Below are 25437 nucleotides of genomic sequence, written 5' to 3' on the forward strand. Positions count from 1 at the left end.
GGAGGGCATCTCGGTTAGGCCACAACAGTTTCCTTCCACATCCCCTCCAATTCACTACTCAGCTGTCATCCAACCATTCGACGCATTACAGCCTGAGCTACTGACAGTCATAAAACAAGCTACAAAACCACAACCATTTCCACCATTTACCACGTAAACTAACCATTCGCCGTCGCCATTGAAGGTACTGATTTATTGCGCTGTTAATATATACGAATAATGAGATAGCGTTATTCGTATTTGGACTGAAGAGAGATGAAGTGACAGGAGGTTGGAGAAAACCGCATAATGAGGAGCTTCATAACTTGTACTCTTCTCCAAGTGTAATTAGAATCATCAAGTCAAGTAGGATGAGGTGGACAGGGCACGTAGCACGAATAGGGGAGACGAGGAATGCGTATAGGATATTGGTGGGAAAGCCAGAATGAAAGAGACCACAGGGAAGACCAAGGCGTAGGTGGGTGGACAATATTAGAATGGATCTTAGAGAGATAGGCTGGGATGGTACGGATTGGATAGATCTGGCTCAGGATAGGGACCAGTGGAGGGCTCTTGTGAACACGGTAATGAACCTTCGGGTTCCATAAAATGCTGGGAAATTCCTGAGTAGCTGCAGAATTGGCGGCTCCTCCAGAAGGGCTCAGCTCCATGAGTAAGTAAGTAAGTAAGTAAGTAAATGAGAAAGCGTACGTTTTCCAGCTAGCACTTCTAAAATGCTTTTCGGAAGATAAATTTTAGATCGCCCAAAATCTAACGGATGTTTCGTCTTTTGTACATGGCGTGTATCCTGGAAGTTTGGTTTCGTTATCAGCATCGCGAGGCAGTTGCTGAAGCCAGTGTCACAGATAACTGGCCTCGAACGTACAGTTCTTGATTTGACGCAGGCTGTGGTAGATGTATATAGTGCTAATCTGAGTTCGGGTCCTGAAAACCGGCACGTAGAAACAGGTAATGAATTGTTTATGGTCTTTCCAACAAGCCTTTCTGCATTTATACCGTAGCTTCTTGCAGTTATACAGGTTTAACTTCTGTCTTTGACGCAATGTCTTTGAATTATTTGCAAGGCACAGCCTTGTTCTGATTATCTGCACTTATGATATAGTGTGATTAAATGCTTATAACCTTTCGTAATTAAGTAATGTGAAATGGTTGGATGAAATGCGGTGAATTTTTGGATATATTTAACTAAATTTAAAATTTTAAACACCCCAAATTGTTTTGTGTTTGCAGTTTACGATTAAGAGAGAGTATTTATACAAATTGCATGAAAATATCGCATATTAGAGAGACCGTATCTCTGGCCGTCCGCCCGATTTATTCATTTCCAAAATTAGAGAATAGATTTGATTGGCTTTTTGTATTAATTGTCTGACTTTAATTTCGCTAACGAATTTTCTTTTTCGTTTCTACAGCGAGGTTTATAGTTTTGTTAACTGGTGCGGGGCTCTGCGCTTCGAAGAGACCGGTGTTTCGCCGGCTGCGAGGTGTATACGAATTTTGCCTATGAATCAATATGCCTTCACAGCTCCACGGGAATAAATTAACCCGACTTTAGTTGATAATTTGTTAACCCGGTCTCGTGTACAAAGTGCCTCCGGTATTTTTGAGGATAATGTTCATTATCCTGAATGTTCATTCAGTTTCTCTTCTGTGAGAACTTGGCATTTTAATTATGTTCTTCTTTTCGCTCACGAAAGGGCTCGTATAGCTAAATTTATTTAATGTTGTATTAGCCTTTTAAAGACAAGTGGTTCAATATCTACCACCTACCTTAAATACTGTAACTCTGCATTCTGCCTAGAGTGTACTTGTGCGCTTTGTATGGTTCTCACAACAAAAAGCGATTCTCCCCCCCCCAATAAACATCATTAATCGGTTGATAATTTTAGCTCGGGCGCAAGGCGATTCCTGTGAGGTACGAAATAATTATATATATAGAAAAATTCCAGTTTTAATGGTTTAAGGAAATTTCTGCACTGAATTGTCACATCCTGAAATTTTTGCTGGAATCTTTTTCTTTACACAACTCTCGCATACGGGCACTCGGCTCCCCAATGTATATCTCAGAAGTACAGTTTCGTCACACGAAGCAACAGAACAAAATGAACATAGTAACAAGGGACCTGTTCTCACAACAAAAAGCGATTCTCCCCCCCAATAAACATCATTAATCGGTTGATAATTTTAGCTCGGGCGCAAGGCGATTCCTGTGAGGTACGAAATAATTATATATATAGAAAAATTCCAGTTTTAATGGTTTAAGGAAATTTCTGCACTGAATTGTCACATCCTGAAATTTTTGCTGGAATCTTTTTCTTTACACAACTCTCGCATACGGGCACTCGGCTCCCCAATGTATATCTCAGAAGTACAGTTTCGTCACACGAAGCAACAGAACAAAATGAACATAGTAACAAGGGACCTGTAGCAAGGTCCTGCAACACGTAGGCCTTACCTCGCTTCACGGTAGCTATTCACGATTCGTTTGGACAGTACTGAAGAGAAACTATAATGTGCAGATTACTTGCTTTTTGTTCATCGAATCCAATATTTTTCTTCCTTTGCACTACAGCCCCAGTGGGCCTAGGCCTACCTCCATGAACTTCTCCGTTCACTTAGGTTTTTCCAGATCTTACACATTCGGTAGGACTCCTTGGGCGGGTGATCAGCTCGTCGCAAGGCCTCTACCTGTACACAAACACAGAAAAACGCACACACACAAACTAAACATCCATGCCCTGAGTGGGATTCGAACCCACGATCCCGGTTTCCAAGCGAGCGAAGACAGTACATGCTTTAGACCGCTCGGCTACCGTGACCGGCTTGAATCCGATATTACTCTCCCGAATTAAAGCGAGGACCGTCGTTCTCTCCCGCCAGTGAGGCCAAGCAGTGCTTCTGACTTCTGCTGAATGCGAAGGATATGATGAGTGTACTGTAGCCGGAGGACGGGGTGCTTGGTGCAGAAAAAGAGTCCTCTTTTTGTATATTGTGAACCGAAATGTACTGAAATGATTGTGCGAAACCACCCAATGCCAGAGAGAACTCGATTCTCACAGGAGATCGAACCAAGCAGATCAATGAGGAAATCAGGTGGATCGAATTTATTAAGGATCAAATATAGACTTAACAGATATTGAATCTGCAGAGGGTACGAATAAAAGAAGCCACTATCTACCATTTCTGTTGAGAAGGATAATCCATTTGGAATTACAAAGAGGATGAATCGGGTACTGTTAAAATGTGAAACAAATATCATTAAACTGCAGCCACCTGAGGCTGGTTACTTGCTCATGAGTTTTTTAACCCTGAAGAAGGAGGCGATACGTTCCTCCGAAACGTGGGTTCACACAAGATCCACACGACGCCACATCCAAAAAGACTGCATTCTTTACTGACTATATATGTTTAAATATATTTCTTTAATCCTCTAATCCAATTTATTCTACTTAAAACTTACTAAAGTGTGTTTGGACTACGATGTCCTTCCTGTGGAAAATCACATATTACACAACGAGTTTATGGTACTTAAAGGCTCGCCTTTCCTTGCGGAATTCCTGTTGATATCGCTGTCCCCGTCAGTCTGTCCGTTTATACGCATAGTAAAACACTTGACACTTGACACCGGAAAGTTATAGGCATCAAATTTTATTCGTAAATTTTCCTTAAAATCGGTAATCGGTAATAGACTCTTTTCAAGGACACGTACCCGCCTTGCTGCTCGAACCTCGAGGGTAACTACATCAATGTTTATCGGGGCGAAAAATATTTTAAATAAAGGATGTAGAGAAAAATACACAACATACTGCATGTCCGTAAGTCTTACTGTTTTCGAGACGCGCTATACTAATATTTCCCGCGCTTGTACAATTGAACAAACAATAAAGGTTTCCCAAACATAAGAAAATTATGTAAGATTTGAGGTTTTCATGGCGGTGACTAAGAAGAAAGCAGTCTTCTGGGATGTGGCGTCGTGTATATATTGTGTTAACCGACGTTTCGGAGGAACGTATCGCCTACATCTTCAGGGTAGAAGAAAATAAAAAGAAGAAATCCGCGAGTGAACCAGCGTGAGCAGGTGCAAACAGACCAGACGTGGAGAAGAGAAAATTATTGACCCCATCGTGACTCGAACTCCGACCCCTCGGTCGTCCAGCCCGTATCCAGTCGCTATACCGACTATGCCATCCCGGCTCAGAGATTTACAGATCTGCTTTTCATGAAGCGCACACTACGCTTATACACTGCTGGAATACTGAAGTTTCAGTGGCATTCATTTGAGATTTTCGAGAATATGAGTGTGACTATCGTAAATGTGTAAAAAGTTTAAATTTAACTGAGAGCAGATGAAAGGGCACAGATTGTTCCCAGCGGCAGTCAAAGCGACGGCATTGTGAATATTTCTTGTATCTAAGATCAGCCCACACAGTGTGTCTGATGGAAACACTGCGTGCCATGTATATATGGATACTTACCTACCTGCACCTCATAAGATCATAACGAGGACTGACACAATGGAAAGAGTTGTAACGGATCCTGAAACCCTCCACACCCCACACCCCCAGCTGTTGCACCACTCACCGACAGCAGGTCCCTGTGTTCCTCTCCAGACGTCAAGCCATTCTCTACCATACAATGCTGTTCTGATAAACTTCGCTATATCAGGACACAGAATGAAGGTCAATGTATGGAGGGGTTGACGGCGTTCAAGATGCCTCACTCTCTGCCTACTCTTCCTTCTAGGCAGAGACGATCAGCCAAATCCTCCACCCCCCCCCTGCATGAACTGAATTTGGGGTTCATTTTTTTTTTCGGTACCCCCTTCTCCTCACGCTACATTCAGATCCCTGAAATATGAAACAAAATACGTACATCACGGAGACAATCCTGGAAGTACAAATAACAATATAAATGGAAGCATAGCTTCCAGTGTTTGGAGTTAATTGAACTCGAGGCCCCTTGAGGAGAAGAGTGAGAGGTCCACTGCGGCTGTAGAGTTTGTAATATAATTCCTGCCGGGCACGCTTCTAGGCTATGCCTACGAACCCGAAGCGCTCGTTGAAAGAGGTTATCTATCACTACGAATATTCATAAAAACAGAATGGCTGTACAACTAGAGGGCAAGACAGACAAGTACGCTGGAAAGCGAAGTATACTAGCTCGAGGGAGATGTCGAAAAGTCAATCCACTGGATATTTTTCCACGAACTCAGCATTGTGACTAACAATTTTGGTCTGTTTGTATGGGCCAGGGGGTGCTGGAATAGTAAGTATAAAAGAGGGAAGCTTCGAAAATCATCTCCACCAAAATTAGGATCTACGCGGTCCCACAGACTTTGTATTGAACTGACTGTCGAAGGCCTGCTCAAGTAATTCGTCGGTTTTCATGACTCCTGAGAGTTCGCACGTCAATTAATTCCTGAACAGAAAAATAAATGGGAACACCTCTTCTATTCTTGGGTGATGTGAGTGCGGACGTGACGTTTCCTCCTGCTGCGTGTGTACGGGTCATTTTCTAGCAACGGGTCTACATGCTATAATATAAACTTCATTAAGTCACATGAAGATCATTTCACACACACAGGCGCACGCATATGGCAGATTAAGGAAAAAATATAATTCTCGTTTAAAATACTTGTATATCTTTAGAAAAACCTCTTTAGCCCTGAGCGATATAACGTAACAAATAACGACTTTTTATTTTACGTAACGCCTCTTTATTTGCCAACACAAAATCTGGCAACTCGATATTAAGCCAAATCCCATGATAGGCCTACAAACCTTTGCATAAAATCTGATAGCTACTCAACTGTGAGCTTTAATCGTCTCGAAAGCGCACTGACCACTTGCCTGATCGTATGTTTTATTTGTAAGCATTACACGGCCACTGTCGTCATGTTACTGGCTGCATCTGCACTCTTTTAAAGTTTAGAGCTGAAAATACGATAAGACAACAACGCTTCTTTCTTCCGCCAGATCTGGGGGGTAGGAACGCCAGCAGCAAGCTATTCTTCCATTATCCCCACTGTCATTCTGAAGCTCTGGACTATAACAGGACTCAGGTTCCAACCCTGATAACACCACTTTTCGCCACCTTTGTGGACTTAATGTTTATCTACTAGCACAGTGCTGATAACAAAGTCCAGACAAACAGATGGCGTGCCGTTATCAGTGTCGAGGTTCATCTGACTGAATGACAAGTCACCTTTATTCCTCTTCCGCACGATAGGTTTCTCTATGTTGTAGAACGCTATCCTCTCAGAGGTTCTCACGAATCGTAACCTCTCAAGCTGAGGATTTTGACGCTCATCCCGTCTTTGTCTTCCACGGAGACTGCGGCTTCTAACTAAGTATATAATCTGTCTAGTTATAAACGAAACTTAAAGCAGATGCTGGAATTATTCTCTGTTGTTCTTACTTCGAGGGGAATGTTAGACTACAGCACCGATTTCATCCTTACTGGGTGAAAGAATGACAGAAACGCCGGGTGAAAGGCTTGTACACTCCCTTCAAAAACACTTCGAATCCCACCACAAGAGGTCAAGGTTTAAAGTTTGAAGTTCGTAGGTTCCGCTGACAGATTTTCAGCTGGAGAGTAGACGGGAGAGGCATCGAACTCTTGCGTCTAAGCAGCTCAACAATTTGTGGAAAATCACTCTATAACTCAATGAAGTAACGCCCACTGACAATCTGACTGGCGCTTAGCTGATTAAGGAATTAACTACCTTCCACGGAACCAAAAAGTTCATACTCTATTCAGAGTAACCGGACCTGGGCTCTATCCTGCGTCCCATTTCTCACATATTCCATTTCTTAAAATCAATTTTAATCTTCAAATAACTCTCCTTCATATTTTCCAATTAAGATTTTGCATAACGTTTATATCTGTTCCAAGCTGTGATCCTATTGTATCGTTCTAATATTAAGCTTTGTAGAGGAAAGTGCAACTTTCGTTCAACAGAAGTGTTAGAAGTACGAAAGCGTGTCATTTGGGAAGTGATGGCTTGCAACACGGCAGATATTTATAGTTATTTCGGAAGAATGTACTGCCTGTTCTTTCGTGGTACCAGAGTGAGTACATGGCGGTGTTCTCTCCAGTCAAGACGGTTAGGGTCTAAATAAGACACATTTCATACGTATTTTCAGTCTGTTAACTGAGTGTTATGTTTCTGTATGACTTGGCATTTATGGATTAAGCACATTCTTGCTGTTGTTTCTGAGACAGGCGGTAACTACTCCGTCAATATTCCCTCTGCCTCATAAATATCGATAGTGGCCATTTTCTTCCGTGTTTTCAGAAAATAAAACTGTAGTGAAACAATGAAATTTCTGTACTCTTCTACTGTGCAACATCTCTTTTTGTTTCGAGGTTTTTGCGTATGATATTTCGTGCACTCTAGGAGCAAACACTGAATTATTCTTACGTTCCATCATTTCAGATTCTAAATAATCTTATTCTTGAACAATGGTATCTTCTTCAACATAAAGCCGCGTAGTCCGTTGAAAGTCAACAGACGTTTCGGAGGAACATACTGCCACCAACTTAAGGACCCAGCGAAAAATTGAGCGTGAGCGCAGATGGCAAGCAATCTGCTCTGCTCTGCTTGCCACCTGCTTTCACTTTGATGTCTTGATCGGGTTCTTCTACCCTGAAGTTGGAGGCAGTATGTTCCTTCGAAACCTTGATTGACTTTCAACGGACTACACTGCGTTGTGTCTCAGAAGATAGTATTGTTCATAACCACGGCCGCGAGAACCTCTAATCCTATATAATCTTATTATTATTCTTCAAGGTTATAGACCATTGACCTGTTTCCGACTTCAAGAGAACACAGTCTCCCATTTCTAAATAATGTCATACATAATTTGTAATAATGTTATACAATTATTTTTCTTTTTCCTGAAACGACCTCCTAAATTCGAAATGACGTAACATGACGTGTATTTTCATTGTTTAAAGCCATGGAGTCAGACAATCGCTATATACAATAAAACAGCAGTGGACCTAGATCGGTCGATGTACTCTGCAACCGTGTGTGGACGCTTAGCAGCAAAGTCAAAGACGGAAAAGCGAACAAAGTAAATTATGTGACATTAATTTTTTTTTCAGTAGAGATAAGTTGAATATTGAAAGCCAAATATGGTAGGAGCTCGATTTTGAACCCCTCTCATTTAGTGTCGGGGATAATGTGTATGACACGATTTTTCGAAGAAAAATTAGTATGAAAGTCATTTTGTGTCCAAAATACCAACATGAATAACACACAGTTTTTAATCGTCTCTCAAATTCAAGTTCTACATGCAACTAAGAGTTCTACCTTCTGGGATATAACGCCGTGTAGTCTGTTGACAGTCAACCGACGGGGCTCTTCTTGTTACCTGCTTTGAGGCTGGTATCATGCTCTGCTTATTATTTTAACCTGAAGATGGAGGCGATATGTTACTCTGAAAAGTCAGTTGACTTTTAGCGCGCTACGCGCCTTTATATCGCAGAAGATAGAACTGTTCTCAACCACCGCAGTGGGGACCTCAAATCCTGCATAGGTGCAACTAATTAGACCGTTAAAGCCCCCCTGTAACATTTAGATATATTACCATTACTTATAAATCGGTTATCTATAATCAACCGTAATTAATTATTTCTGGATTGAATGAGACAAAACGACAGTTACCGTACTGCATTCTCCCGGATACTCTATGGACAGCCCTGAAATTGGTTCCCAGTTGGGACTGAAGCAGTTACTTCCGGAATGCGATTTAAATATGTGGATGCGTTTGTGCCATTCATTTCTTATTTTCTGATTGTTTTAATTACTTCCCAACTCTACGTAAAATATTCTTTAAATGTAATTGCATTAAATACAAGCGGAAATGCGCATTCTTCATAGAGCCAGTAATTTTAAAAGCAACGTTTGTTCACATAGGCAACTTCTATGTTCGATCGTACTTTCAGCCCCATAATCCAAAATGTTTCCATCAATAAACCCCGCATTCACAAGAGAGAAACTTGAGAGATGCAGTCACGCCCGAAATTCTACTGAATTTCATTATGGCCTTACAATTGTTACATGTGGACAATTCGGCAGAAATTTCTTTCCCGCGCTTTTGGTAGTTCTAATTTTTGCTTTCCACTTGCTACACCAGGATCTTCATTTCGTTTTAAATGTCGTTATTTTATAGCAAAATGCTATGTGTGCCCTGATAATTCTAACATATCTTTCTAGGCTTATACTGATTTGGATGCTATATGTTCTTATATGCATAGATCCTACTGTATGGTTTACCAATTCATTAAATAAAATATAAATTCTCGTCAAGTATGTACTCTTTGTTGGTTGCGTGCTTCATGTCGGTACATGCTTATAAACTTGTGGCAAACAAGCAGAGATCTAAATATGGCAATTATGATAATACTGTGTCTGTAGATGACATTTGTTAATTGAAGTATATTATTATTTTGTGCCAAAATATTCGTAGTTTTTTGTAAAACATAATGGCAGCGAGGTGTAAATCCTTCAATTATCATCAGTATTCGAGTATCATTCAATTCAACTTAGGTGTCATTTATCGCTGGGCACACTTGACCTGCTCTTCGATGTTACAATAATTTTGTGTAACAGATAAATTTATTAATATAAAACAGATAACCCAACACGGAGTGGAATTCAAATCATGAGCACATTAATATGGTGTACTATTAACCTAGCACACTGACTGAAATTAAGCAGAGTACTTGTGATGAGCGACACTTGTTAATATATATTTTAGAATATTTGTTTCCCGCAGTCTGTTATGTTTATTAGAAATGGAAATACTTTTGTTACCACCAGCAGAACTATTCAACATCCAATACATTTTATTTTCCACTACATATTTCGACCCTGATTACTGGGTCATCATCAGGTTTCGAAACATTTAAAAATATCTGCTTATTGAATTGTTATTCACGGAAAACTCGCTTTTCAAGAGCAAATTCTTACGTACTTTTTTCTTCTGTTCTCAGTGATAAGCAGCACCAACACAATGGATGAAGGTGGCCACAGGTACTCGCCGCTACTAGGCGATTCTGAGGAAAAGTAAGTATGCTGTCACGCGTAGCGTATGGTTACCGCTTTGTTACCGTCGAAGAACTCTGCAGGGTGTATTCAGAAGCATCCAAATTATGGCAAGTGTCATGCTGCTTAATAGACATCGCCCCCCCCCTCCCACCCAGTTTTAGTCCGAATATAACTGCAGCAAAATCTACTCGGGAGTTCAGTCGTATCAGTCGGTACGGGGTAAATGTGAACCATTTCAGAAACTGTTCCTGCATTCCAACTGCGGTGAAATTTTCAGGTGTTCCGTGGATAACAAAACAAAGGCAAATGTGGAGCAAAACTACGCGACCTCACAGTACAAACTGTCAGCCGGAGACTTCAGGGTTATCACAGGCTACACCTCTGACTGCACTTTCTAGGAATACAACTCTTGTTTACACAGCATACATTACTGATATGTGCTAATCGTTACCTGCAGCCTATCCAAAGTACACCCCCTCACAAACTGTTCTACAGGGCACGCCCTTCAGTTTAACGTAAAGCTGGCCTATTACACAAGTACATGTTAATTCTTTTTAATGTCAGAAACTAGAAGGAGTTGTGTTCAGATGTTAGGTACTTCTTCCCCGTTTCTAGGATCTTTCAAGATCTTATCGTAGGGCCTGTTTCTGTGTTCATGATTATTTACATTTGTTCTCTTTTTTTTTTAATTTCTCTGCATTCCTTTTACTTTCTACTTGTTGTCTGCCTGCAACACAAAGCCTCAACCAACATAAAATATAAACATATTTACAAAAGAAACAATTAAAATAAAGCGTCTAAGAATGACTATCATCATTTCTTCGGGTCGACATATATACACATACGATTCTTGGCAAAATGTTAATATACAATAATCTCTAGCACTGAAGTAGAAAAGGCAGAACAAGAAATATGCTGATAATCCTGACCATCGAATCTTGAATAAAGACACCGCAGAAAAATCACGTAGATAATTTCACACAATTCGTGAAATGAGGAAGATACGAGTATGTGGGGTATGAAGAAGCGGTGAGAATTCAGACTGTATGGGGGCCCACACACGTACGTGTCTGGCTCGCGAGTCCGACTCGTCTCGGGTTCCAATGAGCCAAACTCGTCCGTTTGTGGGTCGCCACGCTCATACGTGTGTGGTGAAATTAATCCGAGCCCGGCTCCTCGCCGAGCCGGACTCGCCAGCCAGACTCGTACGTGTATGGGCCGCCTAAGGGTGCAGTATGTATTTATGGGCAGCCTATGCTACGCTGTAGTCCGATATATTATTTTCTTCGCTCCACCCATGTGTCACTTATCAAGCATTACTGATAAGATTAAACAGATGCGGGGATTTCCAACTAATCGACGGTGTACACTTCAGTTTGGTTCACCACTACACTTAATTCTACAGCCACTTTTAAAATATAATCATTTGAACCGTAGTGAATAAAGCAGGCGGACGGTGAATTACGAAGAAATAGAATAGTTTCGGGGGCCCACGGTAGCGTAGTTGGTTAAGGCACTATGCTACAAGCCGCAAGGTCGTGGGTTCAAGTCCCGATAAGGTCACTGGGTTTTCTTCAATCGACCTAATCCTTCCAGCCGCACTATGGCCCTGGGGTCGACTCAGCTTCTAACAGAAATGAGTATCAGGAATATTCTCGGGGGTAAAGTGCGGCCGACGCGTAGGGCTGACAACCTTGCCGCCATCTATGAGCCGATTGTCTAGATAATGTGGGAGCCTCAACATATCACAATCCTATGGGCCTCCACGGCCTATTACAGACATATCTTTACTTACTTTTAGAATAGTTTCACATTTTTTGCTCCAATACACAAACACAGATTTACGTTCTGAAAAATCCATTTAGTAGCTTTCTCAAAAACGAGGTGAATATTTCCCACGTGGCGATTCCCCTTGATTCTTCTAGCAAAAATATGTGTGCATTTCTTGTGTGCTGTAGAGACGGTGCTGTTTGTCTTTATACAAGAAATACTGTATTACAGGGTCTGGGTGCTCTAAATTTCATAGTTGAATACGAAACAGTAAGGAAGATGTCGCAACGAAAATGAAAATACTGTTAAAACATAGCCGCGTTTTGAATTACCATTTTACATTTTACATTTGAGCAATATTTTCTTCCTAATCCGATGCTTATGTTGTGGCGAGGAGTCATTACGACGTAAAAGCTATGCCTGATATTCAGTAACATGCTAGCTTAATAAAGACAGGAAGCTGATAAGATAAACCACTCAAACACATTTATTTACTCTGTCTCCTATCCAAAAATAAACGTATTAAAAAGTACACAAAATTTGTATTTTACCTGTTGCTTTGTACGAGTCTGAAACTTGGTTTCTCATCTTAAGTGAAGAATATTGATAGGGAATACATTCGACAATAAAGTGCTGAGGAGAATTTAATGGGGGGATGTAGCATCCATAAGGAGACGAGAAATTCATACAAAAATTATAGTCGGTAAACGTGGCGGAACTGGATCATCTGGGAGACATAGGCGTAGATGTAAGGGTCCTATTAACATGCAGTTGAAGTAGGATGTAAGAGACTGAACCGCATTCAGCTGACTCGACATGAGATTCAAAGACAGAATCACATGAATACCACTTTGCACTCAAATTCAGGTTCTATTCAAGGCAGTAAATTTACGAGCCAGATAAGCCAATATCAACTTCTCACAAATGGACTCTCAAGGCAGTTCGTTGAGGGCTAATATGTGGCCGAGATGCTATGAAGGGCAAGTGAAAATTTCGTTGTAAAATTACATTTCTCTCCTTCTACCTCATACTATTTTCTGTGAGTTTCTCTTTTACTATGCTCCCAGCTAATGGCTTCCAAAAATGAATTTAAACAAACTATACCGTTACTCTTGCGCCCTTTTTCCTCTGAAAACTCCTGTTATAGTTGCTGCATATTTGTACACTGTAAAATCTCTCACGGATTTCACTTTTTCAGTACAAAAGATATTTCTATTTTGATATATTTGTATATATGTATGTCCCTGAGGAGAGGAACATGGGCTGAGGGTGTTTGGGAGCAGCGTGTTGTGGAAAATATTTGGACCGAAGATTGACGAAGTGACAGGAGGTTGAAGAACACTGCATAATGAGGAGCTTCATAACGTGTACTCTTCTCCAAGTATAATTAGAATGATCAAGTCAAGGACATGTAACACGAATGGAGGAGAAGAGGAATGCATATAGGATATTGGTGGGGAAGCCAGAAAGAGAGAGTCCACTGGGAAGACAAAGGGGTAGGTGGGTGGAGAATATAAAAATGTATCTTAGAGATATAGAATGGGATGGTATGGATTGGATTGATCTGGCTTAAGATAGGTACCAGTGGAGGGCTCTTGTGAGCACGCTAATGAACCTTCGGGTTCCATAAAATGCTGGAAAATTCTTGAGTAGCTGCAAATTTGGCTTCTCCTTAAGAAGGGCTCAGCTCCATAAGTATGTTCCTGAGTATACACACACATGATATGGACATGCGTAGTAAAAATGGGTAAGAATAGCTCCCATTTGAAGTGACGCAAGGGACTGACTAGTAAGCTTGATTGCAAGCCATTGTTCTGTGAACGGTGGTTAAGTAGAGGGATGCTAATTGCGCATTTGGTTTCAGAGTCATGCCCAGATTTTGCCTCCATAGGACGCCTTTGGAGAGGAAGCTGATACTGCTGTCGACAGTTCTGGCAGTAACGACGTTCGCTCTAATCATTGCAGTGGCAGTTCTAGACCACAAATGTAAGTAACGTCATGATTTTCTGGACGGAATTGTGTCAGAATGTACAGAGAAAATTGCGGTATAGCATTTACTAATATGAACCCCCCTCTCCCATTACCGGTATTCATTTATACTCATGCTGTAATTTACAGAAACATCCTTATTATCATTTGTGTTAAAAATAAACTGTACTTTTACTTGTATCGCTCTTTATCGGGCACACTGATTGCAGTTGTACCAACATCTAATTTAGTATTAATTAATCATCACTTTATTTCTGGGCTGTTTGAAGGGCAAAGTTTACAACAGTCACCCCCAAACAGAAGAACTAAACGAAAACATCCTAGGCTAACTGCAAATATTCCTGCAGAACAGCTTGAAAGGGTAAATCAGAACCTCTTCCCCTGGTGCTTGGGACAACACCCGCTGTGATCTGCGAATTGTAACTACTTTATTCCGAACGTTTTCGGCCAGTAGGTATATTGATTCATTGGCAAATTCGTATGTGCCTCGCAGCCGGCGGTGCACCGATCTCCGTAAAGAGGAAAGCCGTGATTCGGTCAACAAATATAGGAGCGTCCCTGTATAGTACATAGACCGGAGGTATGTGAAATCTACACGTACTGCCCAGTCGCTTATTCGCCAATTTTTATTATTTGTTCCAAAATCTAAATTTTAATATTCACATTATTTTCGCTATACATAAGCCCAAAGTCTGTATGTCACCAGAACACTACTTAGGGTGGGGTCTTCCTTCTTCTCCACGAATATAGTTCCTTTCATCATCACACGTGGAGAGAAAATTATAGAAAAAAATACATAATTTTCACATGGCACACCGAAGGCACGCATCGTTCACCATAATCTTCGAAAAATTAACCCGAGGTAGTCAGGCAACATTTGAACACTGGGGTCATAAGAGCGCAAAAGTGGGGTAAAAAATTAATTAATTAGGAAGAGATAGGTTAAACAAAAAAGCGTTATCGCGAACTCAGAACAAGCAGAACTCCTGGGATCTCAGTACACGAATATTGACTCTTGACAGACTGGATAAAAGGCAAGATTTTTTACAGAGCGCGAAGTCACATTTCTTGATTATCTGCTGCTGCAGTTTACAGTTCCCTCTCCCCTCTGGCAGATGGGGACGAGGCGAGATTTCTGATGACACTCCTATTCGCAGAATTGTTAATTCGATCATTTGACGCCAGGTTTATCTTTAAGTCCTAAACCAACATGAAGCCAGACGATATTACTAATATCCCGATAAGAGATAATCCTAGCTCCCCAGTAGAGTGGCTGATTTCTGTTGCTGAGGTACCTGGTTCAAACCTCAGCCCGGAAACAGCACGTATCCTCAATGAGATATCTCGTAGTTGTAACCAGTTCCGTGGGCCACATCACGTGTTTTTACCTTGAAATCGGGCATGGCAGCCCCTTCTCATATTTTCCAAATCATCATTCGCAATCATCCAGGAATTCAAAACTAGGTTTGTATCTCAGTTAGTTAAAAAGTGTCGTGAAACGAAACCATGAATCGGTAAAATGAGAGCCTAATAATGCTTAAGTCTCTAGCCGAAGTTCTTTTGTCAACACTGGTCAGTTTGGAAAGAGGTCAGGAACATTTCTGAGGAAATAAATTATACCCAAAGAATCCACTTTATTGCATGTTTCCTTTGTTGTAGTATGTGCTGTGTCCTCTGCAAAAAGTATGCGAAATAAACACAGGCTTAGGAAACCCCATCATTGTCTGTCCTTATGTTACTCGCTCATGGAGCTGGGCCTTTCTTGAGAAACTGCCAATTCTGCAGCTACTCAAGAACTTTCCAGCATTTTATGGAACCCGGAGGTTCATTACCTATTAATGGTACATGCCCTGCCCATATCATCCTCCTTGACTTGATCATTCTAATTATTCTTGGAGAAGCGTACAAGTTATGAAGATGTAAGTTTTGAGGTTTTCACGGCGATGACAATGAAGAAAGTTGTCTTCTGGGTTTAGGCACCGTGTATTCTTCGTTTTGGCCGACGTTTCGGAGGAACGTAGCGCCTCCATCTTCAGAGCAGTTGAATAGCTGCAGCTACTGCTCTCCGCAGCTATTCAACTGCTCTGAAGATGGAGGCGCTACGTTCCTCCGAAACGTCGGCCAAAACGAAGAATACACGGTGCCTAAACCCAGAAGACAACTTTCTTCAAGTTATGAAGATGTTCATTATGCAGTTTCCTCCAACCTTCCGTCACCTAATCTCTCTACGGTCCAAATATTCTCCTCAGCACCTTGTTCTGTCCGTACGTTATGTCCCGGAAACTACTTAACCGTTTAAGGAAAAAAGAGTTGTATCTTCTGGGATACAATGCCATGTAGTCCGATGAAAGCCGAAGTTTCGGAGGAACATGACTCCCCAGTCTTCCGGTTCGAAGAATAAGGCAAGCAAGGAACTAGTGTGAAAGCAGGTGGCAAGCAGACTATACGGTGTTTTAACCCCAGAAGACAGAACTCTTCATAACCACCGCTTTGAGAACCTCAGACCCTACGTTTAAGAAGAAATTCGATACCTGATGGGCTCGGAGATGCGTTCCTCTTTAGGTTAAAGAGCAGGGCCGATTCAAAATAACGGTGCAATCTGGATCAAGTATAATCTCCCGCACCAACATTTATTTTTAAAGAAAGAATAAGACCTCGCAAGATGACATTCACACAAAATTAATTTATACTGTCACATGATAGAGTGACTATAAGAAGGGGTTTGGATTGGTAATTAGATTTATTGACCACTAACACAACTCGTTACTACATTTCACAAATCACGATCGCACACAGACTAGTGTTCTCACTCCGTTAGTCTCCATTAGCCGTTTATTGGTAGCGGCTTCAACAGCAGACGTTCCCCTTACTGGGTTCCCCAAATATCCCCGTTCCTCAGCTATCAGCTTCTAAAAGCAACGGGCTCACAATGACTGAACTGCACTTCTCTGAGTAACGCACAAACCAACTCTTTGGTTCATTGTACTCAACTCAACTGAACTCGGTCGGTCGAGTCATACAGCCTCGGAGCGGACCCTCAGAGAACGCCGCTTGCAACCAATCTACTATTGTTGCGCGACGACATTGCGAATGTGATGCTGTCCTCTTTTGCGGGTGTACGGGCCATTACCTAGCAACGGGTCTGTAGGGCACAATATTAACAAAAGCTAGAAAAAAATAGAAAAAGAATGAAACGTTGAGTCTAAGAATTATCTTGTTTAAAATATTTTTCAAATTGTAATACTTAATGTTTTTACATTAGAAACTGGATGTATGAAACGCCGAACGTAATGTTACAACTTTGCCATGCAGTCACTCCTTCGCTCATTTACTGCTTATGCTTTTGACACTGCGTGAGTATTTGAACCTTCCTACGACTTAGACGAAAAAGATCGCAAAATATTCTTGAGATATTAGGAAGTACTTGGAGAAAGTTAAGTATATAGTAACGAAGCTCAACCGTTTGAGACCCGTAAAATCAGGAGGCCTTGAGCAGCCATATTATCTGCTGGATAAAGTGACCCTGTTTTGGAGGTAGGCTGTAGTAACAGTTTATTTTCCCGCAGAATTCCTCAGTCTACAATGACAATCCTGGACATTTCCTTCCCATAAACTGTTATAATTGGCCTACTTCATGTTCAGAAACAGCCCCAGAAGGGGCTTCTTAAATAACTTCCAGGTAACATTACTGTACGTGTATTTTAGTTTCTGTGGTGTCTTATACAGAGTAGTGTGCATTTCACATAGCCAGCGATACGGATAGGCCAGTACCGTGTTACGACATAGTGCTACACCATAGTGGGCTCTTCGATCTAGGCAGATTCATTTCTTTCTTTCTCTGGTAACAGTCTCCTGGATCGATGGAACAGCCTCGAATCTCGTCCCTTTCATCGCAATTTTTAATTTAGGAATAACGCCCGAAGAATGCGCCGGAGCATTGTCGTGCAGAAGATAATAGGACCCACTTTCCTGAAACTCAGGCCTAACGCAATGAACTAGAGCGATCAATCTCTCAGTCACCTCTTTATAAAATTTACCGTTTAAAGTCTATTTTTCCGGCACACATTCATGAAGAATGATACCTTCAATATCAAAAATACAGTCAACAATGTTTTCACTCGCGATTTTTGCAATCCCACTTCCTGAGCCCTATTTGAACATTTTATGCCATTCAAATACACTTGTTCTCGATAAACATTCTTCGCCGTAGGCACTTCTCAACATTTCAAACATTTCAGTAACTGTTTTCTTTAATTTTACACAAACCTAATCGCTGCTCTTTGGTCTCTTTTGAAACGCGACGAAAAAACTAACTTGATCACAATAACTGTAATCCTCATATGCATAAACCAAACAAGTTGAAACATTCACATCATACAGACAAACGTTCTCTCTAACTAGCCCCGTCCATCCCCGATAGATGGCATTAGTGGTATTACTATCACAGCGTCATTTCGGGAACTTAATTGTCACACTGTGTATTCATTGCAGTCTATACGTGTTTTAATCAGCCGTTCCCTATCACTGAACCCCTCTGCAGAATTTCCGTGATTCCAACATTCAGAATTTTGGTCCCAAATTTACGATGATGTCTCCTTGGGTCTGCTCCTCTCGAGAAGCCTCCAGGCATGTCACCATTTCATTCGCACATGTCACAATATTGTCGCAGTTGCAGAAGTCTCTATGCCGTGATACACAGTTACCGAACTCCGTTTTGTTTCTGAATTCCCTTTTGTCATCTCTCACGGTTACATGGGACTCATATTTATGTTCACCTCTGTCTTTTCAACAGAATCAACATATACAGTGTCTGCAGTTCTTGGCATCCTATTTGCTTTTACCTAGCAGTCGTTTCTCACACAGCAGCATGTATGGGATTGCCCAGAACGATGATGAAATTATTCCTCTAAGAAATGCATTAATAACGCCTAAATAAATATAAATGAATTTACTGTTTTTGATAGGCATATTTTTACATTAAAATCACAGATTATATACATACACGTGTGTATATACTGTATATGCAAGAGATGCTAATTTTGTAAACAATTTTGTATCTTTTCCAGTCGTATCAGACATTAAACTGAAGTTCACATCTTGAACAATTCTGGGAACATTTTGTTACATATTGTGACATGTTAACCCCTACCTCCCCAGCTGCACGTAGCGGTAACGTAGCGCTCACGTAATAGGCGAGTAATCACCCCGCATCCTGGTAGCTATGCAACGCGCAACGCGCGGTGACGTCACGAGCGGAGCCGACGTTAGCCGAGTCCCCGCAACCTTGAAGCTATGCAAAGCGAATCAACAGCGGTGACGTCACCGAGGGATATCGCGGTTGCTAGGCAGCAGTCAACAACTCCGGACAGCGTGGCTAGCAACACGGCACCAGACGACAATTGTCCGATCAAGGCTACATAAGGAACAGCGAAGGCTATTCACAGTCAGTCAGTCAGTGAGTCCTGGAGCTACCTCCGAGTTAGTTGTAACGTGGCCATCCCCGAAGACAGTTCCGAGTTGTACTGTAACAGTCGCCGAGTGTGTTATCAACAGTTCTCCAGTGAGCAGACTACAGTTGGAGTATAGCAGCCGTCGCGGAAAGAAGAACCGGACGTGTGTGTGATTGTGTAATTGGGAGTGTGTGATACAGTGATACATAGCTCCCCTACTGTAAACGTGTAGACCACTGAAGACAGAGTGAGCTGATTTGCGCATAGGGTTATAAATCGTGAAACCCCGCAACAGTGTGAACAGATTAATGCGATTAGGGTTATAAAGTGTGAAACCCCGCAACTGTGTTATAATTAATTGTAGCCGTTTCTTGTAGATTGTTGAATAAACCAATTAACGATCTCTACGGCGTCTTCAGTAACCAGAAACACGTTACAATATATAGACATATACATATGTAGTAGTGGTCCTATACAGGAATCACTGTTCGAATGAACATCACCGGCAGACATATCATCAGATATACGCAAGAAAACACGTGGCTTCTCTTTATGAAATAGATTTTTAATCGGTCCATATTTCAGCTGTGATCCAATTTTTGACTGAGAATATTTCGAAGCGCCATCATCCTCTGAGCCTGTAACACAGCGAGTAGTTCTCTGACTCAGTATTAATGTGAATACGTCAAGCTATACTCGAAAAAGGAGCGAAACAAAATGAAAAAATTCAGTTCGTTTGCACGAGTGATTTAAGGCAGAACACGAAATGTTTCACAAGGAATCGAGAGTTATGAGCTGCAAATACTAGCTTTTAGTCCGAGTGCATGTGTGTCTGCATCAATGAAAGAAATCTATCCTAACATTGACATTTCAAGCGAAATCCTTCCTCTTTCCCACAGGTTTAATTTATGTTAAAAACAATTACTTTATAAGTTACCGATGTCATAAAATGAACGTAGTTCTACTCTTGACGAAAATTGTTCCCTTGAATAAATCTAATGTGCGAACAAAATCAAGCGACAGCATTAATATATATATATATATATATATGTTACGATCAATCTATTTTACTTCTGTCCATCTCACCTCCAGCAAGTGCCGAAGTCAGGAATATGTAGATTTATACATCTACTCCCCCATACACCTTCATGGCGCAGTGCCTATTTAAGTATAGGGTCAATTTTACCTTGTACATATGTAATTTGAAATTCATTTGAAAAAGAATGCAATATTCGGGAACTGACGACAAAAACTCAAAAATGTATGTAAACAATGAAGAAATACATTGTAAGTGAACCAGCGATATGTAAGTACACGACAGTAGTCTTGCAGCTTCATGTCTGTATTATCTAACTTTTCTTCATTAGAAGAGGTTCTTTCTGTTTTAGCGGCGTCTGAATTCATTATAGATGAAGTTTTTGAAAATAATGAATTATTTTTTTCTTTCCTTTGAAGATCATGAAGCAGAAGCTAACACATCGACTGCTGCTCCTGTTACAACAGTGGCTACAAGTACGTTATCTCCTCTCACTACCACTGGAATTACAACTGTTACTACAGGTACAACTGCCCCTTCAAGCACACCTACTAAATCAAGTACAACTGTTACTACAGGTACAACTGCCCCTTCAAGTACAACTATCACTTCAAGCACACCTACTAAATCAAGTACAACTGTTACTGCAGGTACAACTGCCCCTTCAAGTACAACTATCACTTCAAGCACACCTACTAAATCAAGTACAACTGTTACTGCAGGTACAACTGCCCCTTCAAGTACAACTATCACTTCAAGCACACCTACTAAATCAAGTACAACTGTTACTGCAGGTACAACTGCCCCTTCAAGTACAACTATCACTTCAAGCACACCTACTAAATCAAGTACAACTGTTACTGCAGGTACAACTGCCCCTTCAAGTACAACTATCACTTCAAGCACACCTACTAAATCAAGTACAACTGTTACTGCAGGTACAACTGCCCCTTCAAGTACAACTATCACTTCAAGCACACCTACTAAATCAAGTACAACTGTTACTGCAGGTACAACTGCCCCTTCAAGTACAACTATCACTTCAAGCACACCTACTAAATCAAGTACAACTGTTACTGCAGGTACAACTGCCCCTTCAAGTACAACTATCACTTCAAGCACACCTACTAAATCAAGTACAACTGTTACTGCAGGTACAACTGCCCCTTCAAGTACAACTATCACTTCAAGCACACCTACTAAATCAAGTACAACTGTTACTGCAGGTACAACTGCCCCTTCAAGTACAACTATCACTTCAAGCACACCTACTAAATCAAGTACAACTGTTGCTACAGGTACAACTGCCCCTTCAAGTACAACTATCACTTTAAGCACACCTACTAAATCAAGTACAACTGTTACTACAGGTACAACTGCCTCCTCAAAAAGAATCGTCCCTCTAACCCTATCTACTGCTGCAAATACAGTCATTCAAAACCTAATCATCACTCCACAATATATACCCAACCCTTCAGGTAAAACCATCAAGACTACAAAAACAACCACCATTCGGTCCACAACAATCACTAAAACCAGTAAATCGCCTACTGCACCTAGTACAACAACGGCAAAGGGTACAGCAACTTCAACAACGAGTTCAGGAGCAACGTCTCGTACTACTTCGAAGACCAGAACCACAGCCAAACCTGATACTACGCCTAGCGCTTCACCAGTCTCCACAGTCTCAAGATGGCTCATATTTGTCACATTAATTCTCCTTTTGGCTCAATAAAAACTACCAACATTTCTCCATAGTTCAGTTTTTCATAAAGTAGCGTAAGCATTTGCTCCTTAACTTAGTTAACCTTCAGGGTTAGATTTCGAGATCGTCGTCTAGTCAGTTGGTAAACATGGGATCTCAGGGCGTGTAAACGTGATTTGGCAGCGTAAACGAAGGAATCGAGTTGGGAATTTGAAGTGCAGACGGTTAATTACTTACGAATAAATCACAGTTAGAGATTCATAGTTGGCCGCTTTTTTATTGCTAGTGGCTGGGACTAGTCCCCTTGCACTGCGGCAACTTTTCGCCTATTGTACCAGTCCCAGATGACAGGTGAGGGTGATTGTGGAGCAATTGGTGGAATGAGGATTGGCAGGGGAAACCGAAGTACTCGGAGAAACCTGCCCCAGCGCCACTTTGTCCACCACAAATCCCACTTGACCAGACCCGGGATCGAACCCAGGCGGCCGCGGTGGGAAGCCAGCGACTAATCGCTTGAGTTATGGCGCGGCCAGTTTGCCGTTATTGTGCATTTATCTGGATAATAAAGGAGGACTGCTCTATTAACTATTCATACTCCAAATCGATGCGATTATTACGAAACGTCAGGCTAATTGTGGCTGGAATTGAATTTATTGGTTTAGAATAAAGACCAAAATTTACGTAAAAGTTTCCACTATCAGTGACCAACTTAATTTGGAAAGGTTAGGTGTTCCTTCAGATCTGAGCCACTTGGACAAGAGGGTTCAAAGCAATTCCGTGTACTGAACACCCGGCTAGTTTAAAGTCCTTTTCTATCGTTTCTCCAAGGAATCTCTTTAAAGGCTCGTCTTGAAGGACAAAGGGGTAGCGTGAAACCAAAGGTTATTTTTCCCTCTCCTCTGTGGTGCAAGATGACCTCCAAGACGACAACCTTGTAGCACTTGAAAAGAAGCCATAAACCCCAAAGTGAGAAAAACATGTTCAATTCCAAACTAGGGCAGTTTGTGGCTCGCATCAGTTCGGATACCTCCCGATTCGGCTTGCGTCTAGCATTTCTTAAAACTTGTTAAATATAAGTATAGGGTGTTTTGTTCTAAACAAATTAGACCCAGCTTGGACGAGTAGAGTAGTTAAGACTTTCAAACTCTCTGTTTCATCAATCCCATCTATGAGCCGACTGGCTAGAAAATGTGAGAGCCTCGACGTCTCAGAACCTTATGGGTCTGCACGGCCTGTTACAGGGATACCTTTATCTTTACCTTTACCCATTTTAAAGTTTTGTTATACCAGGACAGTGTATATTTGCATTACACACATTCGTACGTGTACTTGATTAAGAACATTTCAAACAATCCTAAGAAATAATATTAAAAGCCACATTTTATATGAGGGATCTCAGAACTGAATTGACATACGCCTACTACATTTAATTTGTCATTTGTAAAAGTAATACAATCTTATATTACAAGAAATTGAAGAGAGAGGAAATAGTTATTACTGAAATCTGCATTATGTATGCTTCAAGTAACATAAAAATCTGTTTTGTAATTATTAATATGTACGTTGGGAATGCAATAAATCATAAAAGAAAATTTATCAATTTGAACTCTTTAAAAAGATCCTAGGATTTGACATTCTCTCAGCGGTGGTTACGAAGAGTTCTGTTTTCTGGGATATAGCGCCGTGTAGACAGCAGACTACACTGCATTGCATTCCAGAAGATAGTACTCTCCCTCAAAACTTGTTCGATGTTATAATTATAATTTCCACTTTTATTTCCTAACCTTGATTTTTGTCACACATTTTCCTGTATGTTATTCCACACGTATGTAAGAGTTCTTGTTATCCCAACATGTTAACATTCAGACTAACGGCAAAATACAAGGGTTTTATAAAAAGTAGTGGCAACACTGCTGTAACATGAAAGATGTGCGTCAGTTGGCACTAGCGCCGTCTGTAGCTCTGATAGCAGAAATTCTGTTGAAGTAGTGCAGTGAGTGGCTCTGGTTGTGTTTCATTGAGTTGCATTGTGCATCGTCTTGAAGTGCAGGAGCCCAGTTCAAGCACCCTAACAACATGTTTATGAAACAAGAACAACGCTCCTGGATAAAAATTGAAGTTGCACGAGGTTGTAGTATACTCCATATAATGTCCGAGGTGCAACAATGGCAACGTTATGGAATTGCACAGGACTTGTTGGACCGGTACCAGAGGGAAGGTGACGACTTCCTTGGAAGGATCGTCACTCTGGACGAAACTTGGGCTCGCTCATACGAACTGCACTTGAAGCGACAATAAAATGACTGGAAGCATCCTGGCTCTCCTCGTCCAAAGAAAGTGCGCCCTACACAGAGTAATGTGAAGGCGATGTTCATTGTGACATATGACATTGATGAAGTGATACTGCACCACACTCTACCTCAACGACAAACAGTAAACGCTGCCTACTACTGCAGTTTCCTGCGTAATCATGTTCGTCCAGCACTCAGGAGAAAGCGACGAGACTTGTTGGCAACGAACCCCATCCTCCTTCATGACAATGCAAGGACTCATACTGCTGACGCTGTCAAAGATCTTCTTCTCCGCTGGCGATGGGAGATACTGCAATATCCGCCATACTCACCCGATACGTGTCCGTGCGATTATGATCTCTCTGCCAAAATGAAAGAACCACTGCGATGGACACGTTACAACACAAGAGAGGAGATTATTCTTGCTGTAGGGCGGTCACTGCTGGACATCAACAGATGTGGACGCGCTGATGGTGTACAACGCCTTCCACAAATTTGGCAGAAAGTGGTACACGTGGAGGGGGGGGGCGATTATATTGAAGGAATGTAAGTGTGTTTACCTCAGCTAATAAAGTCATTTCAGAACTACTGAGGTATTGCCACTACTTTTTATCCGGTCAATGTATTTCTTTTGAAGGCTGTTCATTACGCCTTCCCCGTCTTGCTATTTTTACAAAAGTACTGCTTAGTTTATCAAGGACGAGTTTCTCAAACACTGGCCCTCATGTACAAGAGATCTACGCACAGCCGTAGAACAAGACATACGCGCTTCGCTGCGAGAGGACGTTGAAGGTGGTAATACCCGCAGGTTTGCATGTATACTACTAATAAAATGCAGCAATTTTATATTAATATATTCACGTCAAATGTGATATTCTCATAGCAGTGACTATGCAAAAACTATTTTCTGGAAGGTTAAGCCGTAAACTTGCATTAGACTTCACGGAGTCACATAACAGAAGGTAAAGTACGGTATTTTTCATAACAACATAGTTTTCTGGAAAAAAAAAATACAGGCATATGCTTATACGAGTAATTAAGTCCAGAAACAGAAGCTCAAAATATTTCGGATCGGCTCACCATTCAGATTTAGCCAGCCTTCTTTTCATTAATCATATCACGTGTGCCTGCTTAGGCTC

At 41.2% G+C, this 25437-nt stretch overlaps 1 protein-coding gene across 1 annotated transcript; it reads left to right on the plus strand.

Moving 5' to 3' along the window:
- The first annotated feature begins 852 nt into the window (after nucleotides 1–852).
- On the plus strand, nucleotides 853–22404 carry LOC111865613 (uncharacterized threonine-rich GPI-anchored glycoprotein PJ4664.02-like). The gene is made up of 4 exons (XM_023853789.1): nucleotides 853–948; nucleotides 10003–10075; nucleotides 13692–13813; nucleotides 20722–22404. Exons 2-4 carry the CDS (start codon nucleotides 10023–10025, stop codon nucleotides 22035–22037), a joined length of 1491 nt encoding a protein of 496 aa, XP_023709557.1. The 5' UTR covers nucleotides 853–948; nucleotides 10003–10022; the 3' UTR covers nucleotides 22038–22404.
- The last annotated feature ends 3033 nt before the right edge of the window (nucleotides 22405–25437 follow it).

The sequence above is a fragment of the Cryptotermes secundus genome, unplaced genomic scaffold (assembly GCF_002891405.2).
Source record: "Cryptotermes secundus unplaced genomic scaffold, Csec_1.0 scaffold1784, whole genome shotgun sequence".
Taxonomy (NCBI): Eukaryota; Metazoa; Arthropoda; class Insecta; order Blattodea; family Kalotermitidae; genus Cryptotermes; species Cryptotermes secundus.

Excerpts from the sequence above, each read along its gene's own strand:
- LOC111865613 (XM_023853789.1), top strand. The coding sequence starts at position 10,023 with ATGGATGAAGGTGGCCACAGGTACTCGCCGCTACTAGGCGATTCTGAG. Across the intron at positions 10,076-13,691 it reads CTAGGCGATTCTGAGGAAAA|AGTCATGCCCAGATTTTGCC; the intron begins GTAAGTATGCTG and ends ATTTGGTTTCAG. Across the intron at positions 13,814-20,721 it reads GGCAGTTCTAGACCACAAAT|ATCATGAAGCAGAAGCTAAC; the intron begins GTAAGTAACGTC and ends TTTCCTTTGAAG.